The 23,194-nt window shown below is 39.4% G+C and overlaps 1 protein-coding gene across 3 annotated transcripts in view; it reads right to left on the bottom strand.

The window, feature by feature from the left end:
• The window catches only part of NUCB2 (nucleobindin 2), a 28,190-nt gene extending 5,485 nt beyond the window's left edge, over positions 1-22,705 (bottom strand). For 2 of the 3 annotated variants that reach the window (XM_039707417.1, XM_039707416.1), the window contains exons 1-9: positions 22,581-22,705; positions 12,284-12,427; positions 11,570-11,677; positions 10,727-10,853; positions 7,933-8,036; positions 6,135-6,320; positions 2,071-2,163; positions 979-1,068; positions 276-446 (exon numbers count right to left, since the gene is read on the bottom strand). In XM_039707417.1, coding sequence (XP_039563351.1) covers positions 276-446; positions 979-1,068; positions 2,071-2,163; positions 6,135-6,320; positions 7,933-8,036; positions 10,727-10,853; positions 11,570-11,677; positions 12,284-12,427 — 1,023 coding nt within the window. In that variant the 5' untranslated portion in view covers positions 22,581-22,705. Of the gene's footprint in view, positions 1-275; positions 447-978; positions 1,069-2,070; positions 2,164-3,275; positions 3,334-5,403; positions 5,496-6,134; positions 6,321-7,932; positions 8,037-10,726; positions 10,854-11,569; positions 11,678-12,283; positions 12,446-22,580 lie in introns of those variants that run through there. The other variant, XM_039707418.1, reaches the window with a different exon arrangement.
• Between the last annotated feature and the right edge of the window lie 489 nt (positions 22,706-23,194).

Raw genomic sequence — 23,194 nt, 5'->3', positions numbered from 1 at the left:
AACTTGAATTTGCCACCTTTCTCTGATATGACATAAATGAAACCTAAACCAAATTTTGCAGTTATGTAAGGTCTTTCTTAGTGGGTATAGTGCTGAGTTGCTTTAATTCAGAACACCAGACTATGTTTTGCTGTGGTACCATTAGCTTAGAATTCAGCTGGAACTCATATGAGAAATCAAGGGCAGTCTCCAGAGCTGGGAATTGTGGAGAGCCATTACACATACAAGGACAGAGAAGAGATGAAAACAGATGTATGCTGTCCTCACACATGTACCTGCTGAAGCTCTTGTTTCTGAGCCTGAAGCTGATCGTGCTGCCTCTGTAGCTCTTCCTTCTGTTTCTGAAGTTCTTCTGCCTTCTTTCTAAGTTCATCTTCCTGCTGGGAAATGTGGTTTTCGAATTCCTTCAGCTCGTCCTCGGTGAAGAGCTGCTGTTGATCTAATGTCTTCAAGAAAATACATACAAGCATGAATACTTAGCCAGGAAAGCATGGGTGTTTTTTATTATTTTCTTACTTAAATTCTGGCACTGTTCACTAAAAAATCCTCAGAACAAAATAGTGAGACATGACACTGTGTACACTCAACGAAAGCAGCAAAATAGCCATTTCTCAGCTATTTCCTCAACAAAGCTCTACCAGGGATTTAGATGTAGGAGAAAAATATCGTCTTTCTTCCAGCTGAGCTCTTATCTTCCCTTTGAAGTGATTCATAAACAAAATGCCCATTTCCATTTGAAAAGCACGTGTGAAAAGCTCTTCCCGAATCCCCGGGGTGGCGCCAGACCTTTTCCGTTTGTGGAATTCACATCTGCATTACATTTAGGCAGCTGAATGCTACCTTCAGCTGAGGGGCTTAACGACACACATACCAAAGCAGAGCTGAAAAAAACCAAAGGTCACAGACGTGCCGTTTGGTTTCCTGCTCCAAGTGCTGGTAATGGTGCTGCATGTTGTACTTGGAACACATTTTCATTACCTCCCAGCTATCTGGCTCCAAAAATTCCTTTTTCTCTGTAGCTCGCAGGAACTCTTCCAAAGTCACTAGCCGGTCCTTGTTGATGTCAACCTATTTGAAGCAAAAAATTAAGCTCAAGCTGAAGGACAGGTTTTGGAGAAGCTAATGTTTTAATTTCATCAATCAAATATAACCATATTCAATTTTTTATATGTCCCATTTTCAAGGGAGTGCCCACAACATTTTCTGAAAATTCCTTTCACAAGCCTAAGTATCTTAACAAAAATAGAACTACAAAGTACATCCTGACGTTTTACTTCAAAATTCACTGGCTTTATTGGAAACACTTGTGCTCACAGTCCAAACACTAATAGTGGAATGTATGATTTTTTATTTTTTTTGAAGTATGTTTTATAGCTTTCTGGTAACTACTCTGACTCACAGTTACAAAATTATCTCCACTGTTGGAGGGGGAGGTTTTGAAAAACAAAAATCCCACCCAACTGAATTGTGCTGGAATCCTTTAAGGGGAAGGGAGGAAATGCTTCCCTTTATGACTAATAGATGACCAGGCTTGCTCTGTTCCTCAAGTTTAAGGAATACAGTTGAATACAGAAATATTATGGGTGGAAAACACAGTGGTTCAAAACGCCCCCTTTCCACTCCTGTGTCTCCAGACCCAGTGAAGGTTTTCACTGTCACAGGTGATGGCTTGAGCTCTGAGCCCCCTTTTCAAAGGACAAAGCTGAACTATATGAAAGAAGACATTGCTCTCCTCCCTCTTCTCACACCTAAATCTCACCCATCTGCCAAGTGCCAAAGCACATTTAGAGTCTTCCTTGTTTGACACACAACTCACAAGGAATTTCTGCTGAATCTCAGTATCTGCAAACAACCAAGGCTGTAGAACAATTCCTTCTCTGGAACTCCTTAAATGAAACTAGTCAGCAGGCATTACATCAGAATACAGGGACAGGGTTTGAGAACTGTAACTTGGCACAATCCCAGCACAAGCAGCTCTCAGTGTGACAGCCACCCTTTCTGCTGCTCTTGGACAACACTTCATGTTAGGAGAACTGTATTTTTTGAACATAGAAGGGAATCAGCCCCCACCTCATTCATTACATGTTCTCTCATTCTCAGCCTTTCTTCTTCCATTTCAACCATGTCATCCTCTTCATTCTTGGGATCATAAACTTTTTCTAACTGAAATTAAAAATTAGTACATGTTAGTTTGAAGAAAAGGCTGCTCATTCAAATGGCAGAGCGTATCTGGAAAAGTTGTGTGAGATGTTCTCTGTGTGTGCAATTTTCCTCTTTCGGCACAGTATTTAAGCAACAAGTGAGCCTTTCTTTCCTAAGAATGAAGTTTTCAGTTAATTCATGTGGTCTGTTACAATTCAGTGCTGTGGATGTCACAGTTAAGTTGACCTCAGTGTGCAAAGTCTGATCGTGCATTTGATTCAAAGCAGGCAGAGGCTCCAAGCGGTTTCTGGAATGGGAGAGAGTGGCTTTTTCACCAGGGCATGCAGCTGACCCTGTAAAGGCATTCAGGGTATCACAAGACAAATTCAGTGCCAAATTTAATGGTTCACTTCTCTTCTGGGACAATGTCTTTCTGGAGAGTTCATGCTTATGTGCTTCTACTTGGCCTTCTCAGGCATTTCTCAGGCTTCACTTGCCCAGCCACAGGTAATTTTAGTTTTTACACTACAAAACTATAAAACAGTGAGACACCTGTCAAAAGGGACTGCACTGTATCTTCATTGTAGTGAAGGAGATTATGGCAAATTATTGTACCAGAGTTAAATTTTCAGAAAACAAAACTAAGAGCCTGTCTATTTTATCAGATGTACATGTGCTTCAAACTAGCCAGACATAAGAGAGATTAAACTTCCACAGTGCTGACCCTGAGCCAAGGCACACAAGTGTGACCCTTTTTCTCATCAGACTTGTTGATGAACACTGACTGAGCACAGGTGCCCAGCTTCAGAACCTTTATCAGGCTGCATCTAGGGAGAGCAGCTCTCTGCATTGCAATTTACACAGGTAATACCTATCCTGCAGATTAGTTATAGAATCTCCAGCAAGCCTGGGGCAGAAAAATACATGAGCACTAGATTTCTGATATCTGACTCCTAATCTTCAACTACTTTATTTTGCCTGCTTTTTACACTTTTGTAGAAATATAAAGGATGCATGAAACTTGGCATGAATACTCTATTTTGCAGTCCAAAGCTCCCAGATATACTTGGGAAAAACAGACATCCCTGTAACCATTTACTGATAGAAGATAAGATTCTGAGTAATGTTTTTACCTCTTTAGTAAACAGGGCTTCTAATTCTTGCTCATCCAAGAAACCATCATTGGAAACCATCATTATTGACATCTACAAAAATACAAATAGAAAGTCATACATGTAATAGATCTCCAAGAGTTAAGTAAGGATCAGTGTACACATTTAACAAGAAGCTGGTTACAAAGGTTGTTTCTGCTGCTTAGGTTTTTAGCAGACATTGGCTGGAGAGTCACTTTTGGTTGGTTTGGACAAGGCTGGAGCAATCTCTCTACTTCTTAGATTAGCAAACTGAAATAGGTCACCACAGGATTGCGCAGACTGCAACTGCCAAAAAATATTGCTGAGAACAAGTTGTCCCCATTTAACCACTAAATTTGTAATTAGACTCAGGAGCAAGCACCAAGATTCTGCAGAGAAACTTTAAGTGACAATATGACTCCTTAAAAACTTAAAGAATTACATATAAATATGTAAATACTATATAAACATGCAGTATTTGAGATACATGTAAAATGAATTTTTATGATAAATGTAGAGAGGAGAATACTTGATAATTAATGATCCATCTTTTATCCTACATTATGCTCTGAAATTAAAATATCCACTTCAAATTATTACCCAGTATTTTTGTGTAATTGCTTCAAAGTTTTCTATATACTAAGCTCTAAGGCAACAGGGGATTTCAGCTACTTCTGTTTTGGTAGGTTTTTCACAAAGAAGCTACCAAAAAATTTCACAAAGCTATCTTTCAAAGTCTCCTTCTAGAAAGAAGAGATAAGATTTAGGAGCTGTAACTAGATGATCATTAAGATCCCATTAGGATGATAATTAAGGATAAAATCTATATAAACATGCTGTATTTGAGATACATGTAAAATGAATTTTCATGACAAATGTAGAGAGGAGAATACTTGATAATTAATGATCCATCTTTTATCCTACATTATGCTCTGAAATTAAAATATCCACTTCAAATTATTACCCAGTATTTTTGTGTAATTGCTTCAAAGTTTTCTATATACTAAGCTCTAAGGCAACAGGTGATTTCAGCTATTTAGTGCTCTGAATACTGTTACACTAACTCTGAAATTAAAAGAAAATATCCACTTCAAATTATTACCCAGTATTTTTGTGTAATTGCTTCAAAGTTTTCTATATACTAAGCTCTAAGGCAACAGGTGATTTCAGCTATTTATGTTTTGGTAGGTTTTGCAAAAACAAGCTACCAAAAAAATTCAGAAAGCTATCTTTCAAAATCTCAAAAGAAGAGATTTCAAAAGAAGAGATAAGATTTAGGAACTATAACTAGATGATCATTAAGGTCCCATTAGGACGATGATTAAGGACCCAAATCATTCTATGATTCTGTTATAATACATGCTTATTATAAGTTATAAACTGAGATAAACATTTAGACTCAAACTAGAACACTTTTCTTTATCTAAATCATCATCTTTGAGATTAGTCACATTCTGTGTACTGTTCAACCCTTTGCAGCTTAGTGCCAGGCAGGATCTACTCAGGGGCACTTTATGATGAAGCATTTAACAATATCAGAACATAAAGTTCCTTGGTGACATCATCAGATGTAAAGCAAGGTGTTCATTGAGATGCATCCTTATCTCTGCTACTGCTTGTTGTGTCTAGCTGCCCATTCCTCAGAAATCTAAGGAGCAGGATTAGAGGGTTTTTGTTTTATCAAGGGAATATTGCAATTTCTGAAGAGCCTTGGCCCTTCTATGACCACTCCAAAGATTAGGGGCATCTGGTAGTTATCTGCAGAGATGATGAGAGGAGGTTTTGCCCCTACACAAATCTCTGGGGATTTATTCCCAGTACCTACGGTGCAAGCAAAGTTCAGATATGGACAGCCCTCTAAGTACCCATACTTCCCTAAGGAATCCCTCCTGGGTTTTGCCTGTATGTTTTTAGGAGTAGTTCAACAAATCTCTGAATGTTTTTAAACTCCATGTAAAACATTGCACAAAATTTACAAACAGTAACAAATATTTTCTCCTCTGTACTATTCAGATTCATCCAAGTTGCTTGAGGTATAAGACTTCATCCTAACATATGACAAACTTATCCTCAGCAGAATGTAACAAAGTCACTTCAATTGTTTGTTAGATTCAAACTAAACCTCTTACCGTGCAACTTGAAAAATGTTTTGGGGTCAAATTCATTAGGATCTAGTCCATCTGCTTCTTCCCACACCTCTTTCAGTTGATCTTTGCTTCCCTATAGATTGGTTACAAAGAAAAACTATTCAAAAGACAATTAAGTGTAATTTCCCTGCATTACCTTTGCATTGTGGTTTCTCTGAAAGGCTTGCTTTATTTGCTGATTAGTCAGTCACGTGGCAAATGGAATCAGTGGCATTTTCTTTCCTTCCCTTTCGGTCAAGTCTAATACTTTCATTAGACAGAAAGGCCCAGGAAAATAGGGAGTGTAAAGAAAATGCATATTTTGTGGAAAGGAGCACCTGTAATTTTTAGTCATGGCCACACAGCCCCATCCAGAAACAACAGCTGAAGGGAGCTGAATTATTTTGCCTTTCCTAGAGCAAATGGTACTGTGATGCAGCTCCTTGCAGGCCAGGCATACCACGCAGGCATCCCTACAGTTTTGAATACTGTTCTGGCTTCTTCCTTATGAATTTCAGTGTCTATGTAAGAATTCTGGCAGCAAATAGCACATCTGTACAGAAAGAATGGGAGTTTATACAGTGGGGTTTGTCATGCTCTCAGCACTGTGCCCATGCAGTAAGAGGAGGCAAATGATGAGAACAAACCAAATACACCCTTCTGTGTATTAGCTCTTTCTCTCTGGAAAGTAAAGCTCACACTCAAGTCAAGTACGAACAGGCTGTGGCCTTACAGGATGGTGAACTTTAGGGTGATCTCCATGTTTTTTCTTCATCTCCTCAAATTTGGATTCTTCTCTCTTCCTCTTTTCTTCATCCAGTGTTTTTAAATACTCTCTCCTCTCGTGTTCTTTCATCATCTCATATTTCTTAAACTCTTCATGGCGAGTCTTATCATAGTTTTCCAGGTCACTTGTAGCCTAAAAATAGGGATATATGCAGACAGATGATTATGTAACATAATCTGACATTAAAACCACTGTATTGTTCAGATCCATGGGCAAGGCTGGCCATGTTGCCATTCAGGGCAGACTGGCTGGGGGCTCCTTTCACACGACAGTGATGCAGAAACATCTCTCCTCCCTTGGTCATTTTCACAGAAGTTAATTTGTAATGGTTCATCTGTTGGACAATTTTTGCAATTACATGGTGCTGTAAGAAGGCTTCAAGGTGTCCCTTCTCATCAGTGAGTAATAAATGAACTCAAGTTAATCAAGTCCTACACTAACAGTACCATTAACTCCTTGATCATTTCAGAATAAGAACATTTGTAGCTTATCCTACAGTTTAATGACAAAGTGCCTTCATTAATAATTGGATTTAGTTTGCCAGCTTAATACAGATTAAATTAAAAAGCCCAACAATTAAATTGAGAGAAAAGGTATGAGAGGAGAATTTCTGACAAGTTCTTGTATAGAGTTTAAAGTTGTGCCCTTTTCATACAGGCCAAAGTACTAAAGGATGTTTTGGTAGTGCTTTTCAAAGTAACATGTTTACACCTAATACTGTCTCTTCATTATTTACATTTTACTTTTCAGATTCACTGTATGTTTTAAAAAACAATTCCAAAGCTAAGACTCCCTGAAGTATCCATTACACCCTGTCAGTATCTTGGCTGAGAAATGAGAAGACAAAACAATAAAATATGTAATAAAAAAGAACTATCTTGTTAAGGGTATGCTTCTCCAAGCAAACCAGAATTTTCCCAGAAGAGATGCTCAGAAATGCTTAGAAAAATTATAATATCTCTATAAAAAATAATTCTACAGAAAATTGAGATAATTTCTATGTAATTTTTTTACCCTTGGAAAATTTTATCTTTCAATTTGTTTTGAAAGTATTAAAAATTGTTCAAATTATCATGCTAGACACACAGTGCTCACTAAAGTATATTTGAGACACTTTTCCCCCTGGGAAGTCTATTTTTCTCTAGCAGCTGAAAAAAGCCACGTCCTGCTTAGGTTAACTCATCTCCTGAATAAACCCCAGACACCTGTGACTGATACTGAATCTGCTGAACAGACACTGAATGCCATGCCCAGTATAAGCAACTTCTAATATTGCTATCTCAAGTTCTACTCCGCTGTGGTTTTGCAGCTTGATGTATATATAGGAGATCCCAAAATTCATATGGCTGGGCCAGGGATGATTATTTACATAATTCTGTGAGTCCTATATATCATTTAGAAAGAGAAATCACAAAAAGCCACGTGGGAACAATGCACCCCTATCTCGCCTGTATTTAATTTAAAGGCTCTCAGAAAAGTGTGGTTTATTCCCAAAGTTGCTTGTACTGGCATGTGAATGTTAAGTCTTGTTAAGGTGACATCCCAAAATTAATGGACTCTTTTGCACCATGCACACTGGGCAACAGTTTTCAAGTGTGCATGGAGACAAGTGACTTTTCTCTGAAAATGAAAACTGCATGTCATTTATAAAACGTGCTATATAGGAAAGGACTTTCCTTTACAGAGGTAAAAAGCCTAATAATTAAAACTCCAACCCCCACAGCAGTTCAAATCTGGCACTCACTGCTTTGATCAGCATATCCAAGTCTTTAGGTTCAAAGGTGTCAGGATTCTGATGGTTCAGGTGCTCAAACTGCTTAAGGAGAGCCTGATGGTCTATACCAGTGTCTGGAAGAACAAGGTATACATGTAAAACATTAAAATAAATTTGAAATCCAGAACAATCAAGAAGTCTTTCATATGGGAGCTTATGCCTTGTAATACCTGAGGTTCCCTGAGAACTGGATAATTTTTTCATTGCTGGAGGAAACTACAACATTTCTAAAGTTGGTTTTCCTAGAGCAAGGTTGATAAACTTTATAGCAATTTGCACTACATTCCTTCTGATGGGTCAGTGCTGCATTGCACCCAGTCATTTTACATGAACAAATTACAGCTCTGTTTCAGCAAGAGAAAGTATGACCAATTTGAGCTTTACAAAGTAAAAAAAAAAAAAAATTATTCTCTTTTATATAAATGAGATAGTTGACATTGTGCTCTACCTAAGCTAACAAACTGTGTATTTTTCCTGCATGGAGACTGCCCTGGACGTTTTATAAATGACACATCTGGCCAAAGATTTATGTAGGATATGGTGTAAAATTGTATCCAATCAAATAAGCAGATAATTTAACTTCATTTGTAGAAAAAAAGATAAGTGCAGGACAGTGGAGAGTCAGATCTTGGGTCTAAAAGCTGGAAACATTTTTGCTTCCTTGTGACAGGAGTGATACCCACCAACATCAACACACAATGCACTAAAACTAAACACGATTCTACCACAGCTTCTCTAGCTGTTACCATGGTCTCTGAACACTAATGCTACTCTCTTATGCTTATGTTAAGTACAACAGGTGTGACAACCTTTTACTAGATGACTTAGCAAAGCATATTTTGTTTGGAAAAAATGGAAAACACATTTTTAAATACACTGTTCTTTCACAAACAATCTGCTTTACAGTCAAAGCCGTGTTTGTATTAACACAAAACAGCAAACACTGGCCAGGGCAGATTTCAGGCATCATTCCTCCCTGGTGAGATCATAATTTCTGTTTAAATATATGTGCCTTTGTCTGTGTTTGAAACATTTTCAGAAGTGTAGTAATAGACTTAAACCAACAAACACTAAAAAAAACAGCCCCCAAACCCATTTTTCTCCATTTCTTACTTTTAGGGGAAAAGATTAATTCTATTTGACACTATTTACTTGCCAGATTACTGTATGATCTGAGATTCAACTCCTAACATTCTTCTGATATGTTGTGATCAGTCAAGGATCTTGGTGAAAATGTTTAAAAACACATCTGGATGAGGACTGAATTTATGCTGAATAGAATCTCAGGTCTAGTTGTCTGGAGTTTTTTAAACCTGATCCAGCTGAGAGGAAAGAAAAGAGCAGGGGCGTGTGTGCCTTTTTTTTTCCTTTTTGTAGATCAGACAGAAGACTAAGACACTAAATGGTGTATAGGGAAAAGATTACAAGAGCAAATAAAAGGAAATCAAATCACTCTGCCTGCTGCTATTCTAAAGCTCTTTGTGCATATTCCAAGATGTTGTCTAGGTGTGTAGATGCAGCTGTATTTTATAGTTAATCTGGCCATACTTGTATATGATGTGAAGCACTCATGGGCAAAGCTGACTATAAACTTTGCTAAGTGTTTTTACATCTTAATACTCATCTGAATATTCTGAACTGCAATAATCTGTTCCCAAATGTAAGAACTCACATTTACACTGTAATATCTGAGGTGTTGGGGGGAATCTTTTTCTAAAGCACACTCTGTTAGTTACTATTGATTTATGAAAGCAGAGAAGGGTGGAAGTAATCAGTCCATTAAACTTCACAATACCTAAAACAACTATGTACACACACCCAGGTATTAGTAGCTGCTGTCACCTAGCTGTGAATGTCACCATGATGTCAGTGGGCTGCTTGTCTGCAACAGGAACAACATCCCCATTAAACATTTTTTTGCCACATCTAAATTAGCTTAGCCTGCAAGACAGACCCTTATTCTGGGAGTATTTTATTTGATACATTATGTATTCAATTTCTTGGGATCCCCCTTGAAAGCTTGCAAATATCTTTGCAACAGTAAAATACTGACAAAAAAATTTATTTTCTACCCCCTAAGGATATGAAATACTGTGTCATGTTTTTTCTCTTAACACAGTCCTACTGTTACTGGCTCTCTGTGAGTGATCTATGAACTGACGCATTACAAAAATAAGAGGTTAAAAAATAAGAGGTAGAAGTATCTGAAAAACCACTGACAAACAAGTTCAGTTATTTATAAAACAGAGATGGCTTTTCTCTTCTCCCCAGTTTCCTATAAAGACAGGTCTTTAATGGCTCCAGGCCAGCTCAGAAAGGACATTCACTCTCAGTTTAGTCATTACTGGTGACAACAAACAATGCACAACTGCTGGACTCTGACATTTCTCTAACACAATTCCATCTGTTAACTCACCTAAACAAATTCTCTACTCTTACCTTGAACAGAATCCATTTTAGTTCTCTGTGAGTAATCTATGAACTGATGCATTACAAAAATAAGAGGTTAAAAATAAGAGGTAGAAGTATCTGAAAAACCACTGACAAACAAGTTCAGTTATTTATAAAACAGAGATGGCTTTTCTCTTCTCCCCAGTTTCCTATAAAGACAGGTCTTTAATGGCTCCAGGCCAGCTCAGAAAGGACATTCACTCTCAGTTTAGTCATTACTGGTGACAACAAACAATGCACAACTGCTGGACTCTGACATTTCTCTAACACAATTCCATCTGTTAACTCACCTAAACAAATTCTCTACTCTTACCTTGAACAGAATCCATTTTAGCTTTAATTAACATTCTTAATCTTGCTACCTCTTGTCTTTTTAGTTCATCCAGCCGTGTTCTCACATGGTGGCTTACTAAATCAAGCTCTCTGCTTAGCTTTCCACTCTGTCAAAAAACAAAAAAGTCATGCATAAACCCTGGAAGAAAGAAGCCTTTAGGATTCCCATTAGACATAAACTGCAAGACAGCAGACTAATGGCAGTCTCTGGCAATACTGTAGCCCACACTGTAAGAATCTCAACATTTTTTCAAAGAGCAGATTCAAAATTTTTATGCCTATAGTTATAGAAACAGAGAGGAATCCTAAAAGCTTTCAGAAAAGAGAATGTCTAAGCATCTTGCTCCTCCAAAGAGCAAGACCATAAACCTTGAGGGAGCGATGCCTATATAACATTTGTGAAGAATTTCTTGATCAAATATTCTCAACTGAGTTCAAAAGAACTGTGAGAAGCCCAGGAAGTGCCTCATCCTCTCAAGGAGGGCTGTTAGGCTTGAGGGAAGGTGCAAGGCAGCAGCAGCCACTGATGTGTATTGCAAGAACCTGGAAAAGGAGAGGAATCTCCAAGGCTGACCCTAGATACAGCACAGAAGGAAAAGATGCCACAAGCTGCCAACAGCAACATGAGGGATTAAAGGAAACACAAAAGGCAGGATCTCCTCCTTGAGTCTGTCACTTTAGACTGTTTCCTACTTGTCCCTTGCTACATTTCTAGCTCCTGAAGGGGCATTGCACAACAGCCACAGCAAGAAAGAATACAACATACATGGCTCATGATTATGGATTTAATTAACCTCAATTTAACTCTTTTTTTCAAACCTACCTTTATTTCTTCTATGTCAGCAGTCTGGAGTTTCTCCCTGAAATGCTTATCAGTTTCCAAGACATCTATTACTTGCCTGAGATATTCATCATAATAAAGTCCTGTATCCTTCAGAAAAAAAAAAAAAAAGGGAAATTGAGGAAAGATTACACTCACAAACAATTGTTTTGTTTAAATACAGTTATTAAACTGACACCTCAACCTTAGCAACAAAGCACTATGCTGTCTTACATATCTTTGTGTTTTCAGATTTGCATCATTGCCCTATAGCAATTTATGATCCATTGTTTCAGCAACTGACAAGGAAGAAAAGTGATTAGGAATCCTTGTAATACACAAGCATCTGTCATGCTAATATAGTGTGTGGCTTTTTTAAAACAGTGCAGTTAATCTGTTACTGTTCTATTTGAAATACTGAGCTGGGATCAGTGAGTGGAATTTCCTAAGGCACTACCCAATCACTCAAAGTTAGTCTCTGTGGGACAGTTATGTGCTTCCTGTTGTAATCTGGGAATTCCTTCCATGTGCCACCTCACCTTTAGCAGCTCATTGAAAAAAATAAAGAGCAAATTTAAACAGAACATCCCCACAGTAGATGGCACACATACTGACAACACTGGGGAATATTAGTTTCCTTCTAAAGGAGTTTGCTATATCTAGATTACTAACAATTAGGATAAACACTTAATCTCAGATCAGTTTCTTTATACTTACTGGATTTTCTACCTTCTCTCCTTCTACATGGCCTTCTGCTTTGACTTTTGTCTTATCTATGTCTATAGGTACAGCTTCCAAGGCCATTAGGAGACATGTCATCAGCAGAAGACACTGCTGGGGCAGGACAGATAACCTCTTCATCTGAAATGAGACCAGGTCACAAAAATTAACATACATCATAGTAACCTGCTGTACTGAGGAAAATTTTTTTACATTCCTACATAGATACCTGTAATAACCCACTTTCCTCACAATGTCCTGCTCTCAAGGAACACAAAAACTCCAAGAAGTAATACAGCCTTAATTTCTGAAGGCCATTCTTAGGCAAACAGATTTCCTGAGACTGGCTTCCACTTGTGTGCCAAACCTAAGTTGTAAATGGTGAGGGGTTTGTAACCTGCTGAGGTATTATCAATAACAGATGGTAACACCTATTTAGGATGTTCAGGTCTCACATAACTAATACTGACATTCCTACTTGGATCATGCCTTTGCTGAATTTATTGACAAACTCCTAAAGATCATTTAGGGACATTGAATCAGATCTTAGTGTAGTAATGCCAGTGGATTTTATGCTTCAACACTGCGATACTTTGCCTAATTTGGAGTCAAGATCCCCTCCAAAATTTATTTTCAGGAAGAATATTTTACAATCCATGTTATATCCGTATTTCAGGTGGGTAGAGACTTTTGAAAAATGGTATTCACATGACCTGACATTGTTGCTGAGGCCAGGGCTTTATTAAGATGGTTTTCCCCAGCCTTTCTTTAGTGTCTTAAGTGGAGCTAACTCACACATAATTTGATGAGCACTGAGCAATTTGAGTTCTTGACCTTTGTCTCCTTCCCCTCTATCAAACTTGGTTGAAAATAATTCATTCAGAAGCTGGTAAGATGGAATAATTAGAGTGAGTGCAGGGAATCCAGCTAAAAATGTAATGATGGTAATCCAGCATCTGAGAGCAAGTCAGGCTCTTGAGGCAATCTGGCCAGTTCAGACTGTGACACTCCACTATCTACAGATATTCTATAGGAAGTTTGAGCAAATTCCAGTGTTACATTGGTAATATATATCACTTCCTAGGAGGTGAAAGTTGTCAGTCAAAGTCTGTCTAAAATTAGCTTAGATATGCCAAAGAAAAAGACATAATATTGAAGAAACATGCAGTCAAATAAATCAAAAGTACACCTGCTACAAGAGGAATTTCTGTACAAGTGCTTTAGCAAGTCATGCAGGGAATTCTGTCAAAAGTATTTATGTCCACCACCAACAAATCTCTTTTCAGGGGGAGGGGAGAGAGGGACAAACTAATCATCGTGTCACTGCCAGTTTTCCTGACTACATGATCTGGTACTTGACAGAGATGCATTGCTTTTGCCTGGGTTAAGCTGCCCTTTACTATGGCAATAAATGTTGATAATGGTACACACTTAATATTAAGCATTGTTGACACCCTTTATTCCCCTTATTCAATGCTAGGAAAATAAAAGCACTCATATCCAAAAAAAAGGCATTAAAGTTGTGTAGAGATATTATTTCTTTTGTTAGGGATGAGGAAATAGCTGGAGATAAAAGTATATCCACCTACCTATCTATTGTTTTATATGTCAAAGGATCAAGAATTACAAAAAATTATGTGAATTCTTTAAAACTGTTTTTTCTTAATCACATCTTCAGCAAAAGGAGCCTAAATGGATTATGCTCTACAAATACCTGTTAGTTGCATTTTTAAAAATAATTAATATCTGATAATTACCAGATGGGATAGCAGGAGCTATTGTTGCTGCCACATTGAGCAGTTGAAATTGGATGTCAGCACTACTGTCAGATTCACAAATCTGACTAGCTTTGCCTATGTTATGCCCTTAAAACAAGCAAACAAACATCATGAAACCAGACCCAGACTGATTTGCTGGAACTGGTAAGTTAATTTCTATATCTCTGCATAAATTGTTGGCTTGCAGGGACTTACAAAGCTGATGAGTGAAAGGGTTAGTTATTCATTACTGCTTTTAAAAATGCCAAGGTTCCAGTATGTTGGGTGTTTTTAATTACAGAATATTGTTGTATAAATGCTGTGCCTAGGTTTGTAATTTCAACAGGATTTAATCACAGGAGATGATGATAGTAACTAACAAGTACTAGGTATTCAAGTCTCCTAATCTTGATGTAGATGTCAAGACTCAGAGTAGTTCTTGGTACTACAGGTAAAACAAAAGCCCCCCTTGTTGAAGTTCTTGCAGAGTATGAATGGGCTGTCTGATAATTTCTAAGTGAAAGGATTTAAGCATATTTCAAGTCCAGGAAATGCATGTGAAACAAAACTAATAAACCCCAAAATGCTTTTCAAGTATATAATAATTATATATATATATATATATATATATATATATATACACACTCTCAGCATTTTGCAAAACATTTTTAAAAGGTCATGTATGTTTGAAGTATTCACTTTAAAACAGTGTAGCCTCTGGAACCTGATAGATGAGTATTTTTTCCAACCAAAATATTTTCATATATACAAAATTATAGTAATAAAAATGATTTAATATTATTATACACTGCTCTAGTTATGTGTGTAAACAGTGTTTTAGAAAATCATGATGAGGCTAGGAAATGAGCATGCTGAAGCCCATCAGGTGATGGCAGGGAAGCAGAGAAAGCCAGAAACTCAGATGCTTCCCACAGGTTTGGCATTGACTCATTCTTTGCCTAGGGCAAATGCTAAAGCCAACACTTTCAACAATGACACCTGGTCTTTGATCCATTTTAAAGACATCTCTTAAAGCTCCTGACCTACAACTCCTAGTAACATGAACAATTATGGAGACAAGGACTGCCAGTTTAGGTTGAAGAGGGTCACACTTAGATTTTTCAGACTTTTTCTTGCTCCTGAGGAGCACTGACAGATAAAATGTCCATGCGGAGCTGAAACACCTGAGATGTCAGTAACCATGCTGGTCTGCCAAACCCCATGTGAGGGAGCACTCATCGCCTCCAGATTTGGGATGGGCAACTGGAGCTGTATCATCCTGAAGTACCTCTGCAGTATCAGCAGAGTTGATCTATCAAAAGGCCTAATCAAACTAAGTCCCACTGGCTCTGCTGACATTCTGTGGAATTTCTGCTCATGGGCAGTGGGGTTTTATTGAGCTTTGTAATTACATGCTATTATACTGGATATCAGTTTGTTCTTCATATCTATTTGATGTAATAGGCTGCTCAGAAGACTTCATCAGGCAGTTTTGCTTCAGGTTGTGCACTGGATGTTTTTATTGCAGCTTTTTTGATAAAACAAGCCAAAAAATTTCACACATAATGGGAAGAATTAAAAGCAGAGGAGTCTCCAAAATGGGTAAGTAAACAATATCTCTATCATCACAGCTGACTTTGCAGACAACTATGCCTAACACAGCATTCCCCACAGTATTTTGAGAAACCCAACTGTGATGTAACAAGTAAATTGGAAATACATTTATTAGAATAAAAAACAATTACCTAGTGAAGACAGAGTTACTGTATTTAGGTATCTACTAGTCCAAGACTATACTCACCAAAATTTCCTTAAGAAAAGCAGGTGACTAAGGCATGAGTCAGCCTTTAGAGTGTGCCAGTGTCACCTGAGTCACTGGGCACCTTCTACTCTGACGTGTACTAAAAGAGAGAAACCAGCCCCATTGCAAAATCTAACATTAATCACCTGCCAGAAAAACTCAGCACAATTCTCAAATTCAGCAACTGTAGGGAAGAGTGAGAAAAGGCTGGATGAGAAGAAAAGTGGGGGCTCCCCTTTTTGTTCCAAGTGAGTTCATTCCACTCTCAGCCTGCTACCAGCTGCTTTTAAGAGTTCTGGGTTTTTGAAGACCCAATCCTGGATGCCCATCCCTTCCCAGGCATCCAGAGTGCATCCATGTCAGGACTGTGGCTTTTTTCTGCACTAGAGCCACCAAGTGAGCAATCACAGGGGGTGCTGCAGAAGAGGGGCAGTGTCACTTTGCTCACTGTCATCAGCAGTGCGTAATGCACAGCCATGTGGCATATTATTATTACTATTATTGTTATTATTCCTACTTCTATAAGCTTTAATAGAAATATAAACTGTTATGGATCTGCCAGCTGACTGCTTTCTCAAAGACAGATGGGGAGAGTTAATGTTACAATTGTCATCTGGAAATTAAGAGATTTTAGTCAAAGACAGGTAGCCCACCTAGATGTGAAGGTAGCATAACTGTAATTTGCTGGTATCAGAAATCAATCTTATCTTTACAAGAGGGAAAAACAAACATTCCCACTTGTACATAAAGAGAACTAATCATAAAAATAGTGCTCTAGAACTGATAAATACTGTAGTGTATAAGCAAAGCCAATATCCTAAGCTTTCAGGGAAAAGGAAAAATAACTTCTCCAAGTATTTCAAAAAACAGAGAGCTAAAAGTATGAGACAGTCAGCGGAAAACAGAGCCACCAATGTACTTGCATGAACAGAAAAATACAGCTGGAAAAGAAAAGCTGCAGGCTGCCTGTCAGCAATCCTGATCATTTGTTAATCACAAATTCCTATCAACATCAGTGAAAAAGGATTGAATACTTGAATTATAAAGAGCTACAGGCTTTGAGAGGTAACTTCAAAATGCGACTTCTAAAGTTTGTTCTAGCAACAGTAACAGAAGCTGCTAAACACCTATACAAACTCAAAAATTACTTTTCATTAACGTAGCACCCATTGCCCAGAAAACAGCATCATGCAGGTACTGGTATCTCTATCACCTTCCCAGCAAAGCACAAATATTTTTAAAGAAGTAATACCCAATGTCAAAGTTTCTAAAACTGAGATAGGCAAAACAACACAGTAAAATCAGGATGCAATGTCTGCACACATAGAAGCTCAATGGATGGTTATGATGCAGGACAGCACAACACTGTAAATGTCACATCACACATTTGCACTTGCCAAACCCATGTGTACCATGATGAGCAATGAAAACATAAATCTGGACTCACATAATACACAATAAACCTACCCATTCACAGATTTCACATATGCCTGCTCTATCTGATATGGAAGTAATTAAACCTGTGTGAGACACAGTGCAGATGTGCAGGATAACAGTAATGTTCTCTACAGTCATGACCATAATGTGACTTTCTATTTTTATGTTGTACACTGGAGAAATGAACAATCTTCACAGGCAGTGCGGAATTAAAAAAAAAAAAAAAAAAAAAAGCCAGGAAATATACAAAATATACCTACTGATTTTTATTTTTCTAAGAATATTCCACCCTCAGTACTGGAATGAGATGTAAAGTATTCTCTCATCAGTCTGCTCCAGTCACCTAACATCTTCAATCTGTTTTCACCTCTCTGAAACAGCAATATACCTGTCCATATATCACAGTTTAAATAGGAAATGTTGGAAATGTTTCATTCCATTGGCTTTTTCCATTTCTTTATTTGCAAATCTATAAATTGATCCACTTACAGAACCTTAAAAAAACTACATTAAATGTTTGAAATTAGACAGAAACAGATTATTCTTCTGCCATATTCTGTTTGGAAACACCAGTGTTAGTTCCTCTCAGTCTGTCTTGCTGCACAAACACCCTAAGCTATCATACCTTAAGCAGGGTATGGAAGTCCATGAACCAATACTTAATGCATCTTCTTCACTCTGTTTGTCCAGTGAGTTAATCTGGCATAAGCACAGCTGACATGTGGCAGAAATTTTGAGAAGCAAGTGGAAAAACCTGTTTGCACTCACTCTGTTAAGCCATAAGCCTCTGGCTGTGGTGAGGGTGTCCCTTCTCTTGGTCACCAGTCCCCCACACTGGGTTTGCCCCTTGAAGACATGAGCAGGAAATGCCATGCAGAGGAAATGGCTAAAAGCTGCAATAGCTTTTCCCATACAAGTCAATGTTCCAAACACAGAAACACCTGCACCCTTCCCTTCCCAAGTGAAAACTGATCCTTTGAGAAGTTAATGTGCAAGCTACTAACTATTATAAGCCAGCTATTATTGCTATATAATTATACATATATAAAGTTTCATTATCCTTCAGGTATTTTTCTTTTCTCTTCTGTCAATGCCGTTCACTAACTGTATGATTCAGATGTTGCTTTTTATTCCTGGCCAACAGCCAACAGGTTTCACATTGGCCATGCTGTCCTAATCTTTTGTTAGAGCACATCCCACTCAGTTCTCTGCACCAGGAGACCTTCCTTATTTTTTCAAGAAGCATTTTAATCTTGCATGGAAATAGTTCTTTATTAAACAGTACTGTTTAAGTACATAAAGGCAGCAGAATCCTTTTTTCTCATCCTGTTTATTTGACTTTAATTCTTTTGAGTTGTACTTGTTACCTTTTCACTGCACTTGAGCTACTTAATTCTCTTTACAACTAAAAGCTGGCTGATGGAAGAGCTGCTTTTTTCAGCTTCCCAGAAAACTCAGCATGCCTCAGCTGCGCCTCGTACAACATTTACTGAAAGAACCTCCTTTTAAAAAATGCACTTCAGCTGTTTTATTAAATGAGTCATCCAATAGTAACACAAACTATGAAAGCTCGAGTGGGAAAGAGCAATGTTATGTTCAAACCACACACAGTACAGGATAACATCATGAAGCAACACAACTGTGTCCAGAAAGAAAGATGGCACAGAAGCAAATTGTATGGCTGATGCTACACACGTGCTTAGCTCAGTCCTAAGGGAAGTCTGAAGACTTTTCTTCTTGCTGCAATGCTAATGGTTCATAATTTAAAACCTGTGTGCACACACACATATATATATTTATAATATTACCTGCCTCCAAGGAATTTCCCTCTCCTTGCTTCAAAAAAATAAATACTTCTGTCTATAAAGCTACCTTAGTAACGGAAGAATGTTGAAATATTAGCCTTGTTTTTCAAAGCAACTTGCTTGGTATTATTAACTCTTTGCAACAAGATTGCCTCAGAAGATTTATGAAGCCAATAGTCAAGCAAAAACTTGTACTGAATTCAATGCACACTTTATAAAAATCTTATCAGCTTCAAAAGGAAATTTTAAAAAAATGCTGCTACAACTATAGCTCACTCTAATTTCAGTTCTCACACAGAACATAATACAACAGTACACTTGGAGTCTCATTTTTCATAAATGCAAATGGTAATATTGTCAGTGCTGACGTCAACAGCAACCTCAAAAGTGCTACTACATGCAAACAATGAATTAGCTTAAACTCTAACTCAAATCAAAAAGTATTTCAATTATTCTAACAATATGCATTTTGCTCTAGTCAACAACAAGTGATGATGCTAAAGCAAGCCTTGAATGCCCCAGGAGTCCAAGGTACCTTTTCCCCACCTTTGAAAAAAAAGGGGGGAAAAATAGTTACAAATTACATAGTTACATTACTATACAAAATAGTTATCCAGAGTAAATCTAGATCTAATGATGTGGAGCCAGATTTAAAAATATTTAGGTACTTAAGGAGATTTATGTTCACAATTTGTTAATTCCCATTGATTTCTACTTGCTTAGAAACAAAAACACACATCAACATCCCATTCTACTTTTATAAAGACTAGCAGGAGAAATGCAATCATAAAAAGAGTCTACACTTCTCTTGAATTACCTACGATGAAGAATAATATTTACAACTGAATATTATTAAAATAGTTCTAATGAAATGCAGTTTCTTTTGCTCTTCCAACTGTCAAATCACACGCAGATGGAAGAGCAAAGACTATTGAAAGGAACATGACTTTTGACTGATCTCATCTGGTTTGGCATTAGCACCTGGTCATGCCTTTATCTACATAAAAGCACACCCCTATGCAAAAGGCTCGTGTCTGCTACGTATCTGACAGCAACTTCAGAGGAATCTTTTCTGCTTACTGAGCAATCACTACAGGGAGCACAATGCCTCACTAGATCAAACACCTCCACACAGGAGTTCAAGTCACAGGAAGCCCTGATAGCGGCTTCAAACTGAACAATAAATTATTTTATCTTTCTTATGTAAAGCGCATTTGTTTAGTCAGCACGGCTCTGAAACTACTGCGTCAATATTTCCACACCTCTGACAGTTAAGTCAATATATTCTACATTTTTTATTACCTGCACTCCACTTGCTCTCCACTTTCATGGCTGCAATTTCAGTTAGGTATGTCTGGCAGGAAGGGGGGAGTTTTTGACAGAAAATCTTTAATTTGGTCTATATGAACGGAACGTTTATGTCAGCAGCACTACCAGTACTGCACAGCCAAGGTATGAAAACTTTGTGTTGGTATTATTAAAAAATAATTATTGTTGTTGTTGTTGCTCTGTTTTATTTGCCTAGTGGGGTTTTCTGAATACAATTTCAGACACCAAATAATGGTATCTCAAGTAGTGTGATAACAAACTTACATCAGATGCCTTTGCATCCAATTGCTAATATAAGTTTTAAGCAGACCCAACAGGCAATATAAATTTATAGTTTTATTTCTCCCTTTTCTTTGTTTGTCTTGGTTAGAAGTGGAATGAGATTCACATTGCTCTACATCAACACAATTTGTTTAAACCTATGTTATTTTTTTTGTATAATTATATTTTTTATTCTGAAACAAAATACTGCTACCATCCTGGAGATTACAGAAGCAAGTAAAAGGGAAAATAGATGAAGAGAGTTAGGAGGCACTGTATGTAACCAGGTTAGTAATCTGTGGCCCACTGTGACTGAGCAAGATCATTGTGCAGTAAATGACAGTGAGAAACATAACAGGATCTTAAGTGCTCACAGAAATGTGGGCTTCTCCTGTACACTTTCTGTGAGTTTTAAGTATAAAGGTTACAACAAATCCTGGTTTCAAGGTCTTTTAAGTCCTATCCAGTCTCTACAATAGGGATCTTCCCTGTGCAGCTTTGTTTGGTCGACAGGGACAGTCACTTCAGCATTCAGAGCAGAGGTGCACTAATATTGAGTCAGCTACAGGACTTGACACTGAGAGAAAACAAAATGACAAAAAAACACAGAACTCCACACTGAACTTGATACCATGGGTGCACAGGCACTTCACTGTTGATACTGTGATAGTTTCATGTTGAAACTACTGGATGTTATCTTTCCATAGCAAATACTTGTAAGTCAAACAACGAAGGCTTTTTTCTCATACGGGCTTACTAAATAATGTTGCCAAATGCAATCTCTTTTGAAAGCCTTAGCCATGTTCATTTCAGCAAAAACATATTATCTCTCTGCAGCCATATCCACTTTTGGAATTATATCTGAGTGCAGCAGCCAGCCTGGCACTGCAGTACCCCTCTTTTGAAAGCCTTAGCCATGTTAATTTCAGCAAAAAATATTATCTCTCTGCAGCCACATCCACTTTTGGAATTATATCTGAGTGCAGCAGCCAGCCTGGCACTGCAGTACCTTCCAGAGCTCCTCCAGGGGTACCAGAGCAACAGCACAGTAAGATGTGGTCAGCTCTGGGACCCCAGTCCAGAGGAGGCCACCAAGTTGATCAGAGGATGGAGCACCTCTCCTAAAAGGAAAGGCTGAGAGAATGGGGATTGCTCAGCATGGAAAAGACAAGGCTTCAGGGTGACCTAATGGCAGCTTTTCACTACCTAAAAGCAGCCTTCAGGAAAGATGAAGAGCAACTATTTAAGAGAGCATGTAGTAACAGGGAATAGCGTCAAAACGAAAGAGAGCAGGTTTAGATTAGATATTAGGAAAAACTTCTTTCCTGTGAGGGCAGTGAGGCACTGGCACAGGTTGCCCAGAGAAGCCGTGGATGCCCCATCCCTGGCAGTGTTCAAGGCCAGGCTGGATGGGGCTCTGAGCAGCCTGGGATAGTGGAAGGTGGCACGAAATGATCGTCAAGGTCCTTCCAACCCGAACCGCTCCTCGCCTCCAGACAGCAACGCTCGAGAGCTGTGCCCTTTCCAGTGAAACCCGCCGAGCCTCCTGCCCAAGTTTCCCCCGCGGTTGTGCAATTACGAGCCCGCTCCGCATTTCAGCCGCCGCCAGCTCTGCTTTCGTTTCTGCGGGCGCCGCTCGGCCCGCCGTCACTCCCGCACCGCCGGACGGGGGGCGAGCGCCGGGGGCACGGGCACACACACAGCCCACACCCGGAGCCCTTCCCGGCGCCCGCTCCGCGAGAACTTCAGCTGCGCCCCGCTCCCGCCCGCCAGCCCTGCGGTTCCACCGCCAGCCCCCGCGCCCCAGCCCGGCCGCGACCCCGCGTCCCGCCGCCACCCTGACAGCCCCGCCGCCAGGCCTCCGCCCGCGCCGCCGCCGGGGGCAGTGGGACGGGCGGCGCTACCTTCGGGTCCCGCTGCGGCACGAGAGGAGCCGCCGCTGCTCTCGGGCTGGGTGCGCGCCGGTGGCGGGTACGAGCGGGGGGCTCCGGCTGGGCTCGGCGCGGCTCGGTGCGACAGCCCCGCGGCGGTCCCGCGCCCGTTGCCATGGGCACAGCGCCCGCCCCCCGGGCGGGGATGGGACGGGGCGGGGCGTGAGGGCGGCCCCGGCGTGAGGGCGGCCACGGGGCTCCTTTGGGCTCCGTACCCCGTACCCCTCTGGGCTACTTGCCCCGTGCCCCTGTGTCTCGGTGACAGCTCGCTCCCTGTCCCCAGCTCCTCCTCTGCAAAGCTGCACCGGGCACTGCCCCGTGTCCGGTCGTGAGCTGCCGTGTGGGAATTTGAAAATGAGTTCCCAGGCAGTCCTTCCCCAGGACTGCTCCTTCCTGCTTCTAATTGTTTTCGCTCATTTGAGCTTTTGCTGTGTTCAGACTGGTTTTCGCTTCCCCTCAGAGGACAAATGTCTTGACCCCCATTAAACCATAACCCAGGTTTAAGAGTTTAGGAAATCATATTCGACCTTCGCATTTGTTAATGCTTGGTGTAAGCTTAGGGTTTGATTTGTGGATTTCCATTCCCA

Source organism: Passer montanus, unplaced genomic scaffold (assembly GCF_014805655.1).
Source record: "Passer montanus isolate IOZ18808 unplaced genomic scaffold, ASM1480565v1 scaffold2, whole genome shotgun sequence".
Classification (NCBI taxonomy): Eukaryota; Metazoa; Chordata; class Aves; order Passeriformes; family Passeridae; genus Passer; species Passer montanus.
This window is presented reverse-complemented; position numbering and strand designations above follow the sequence as displayed.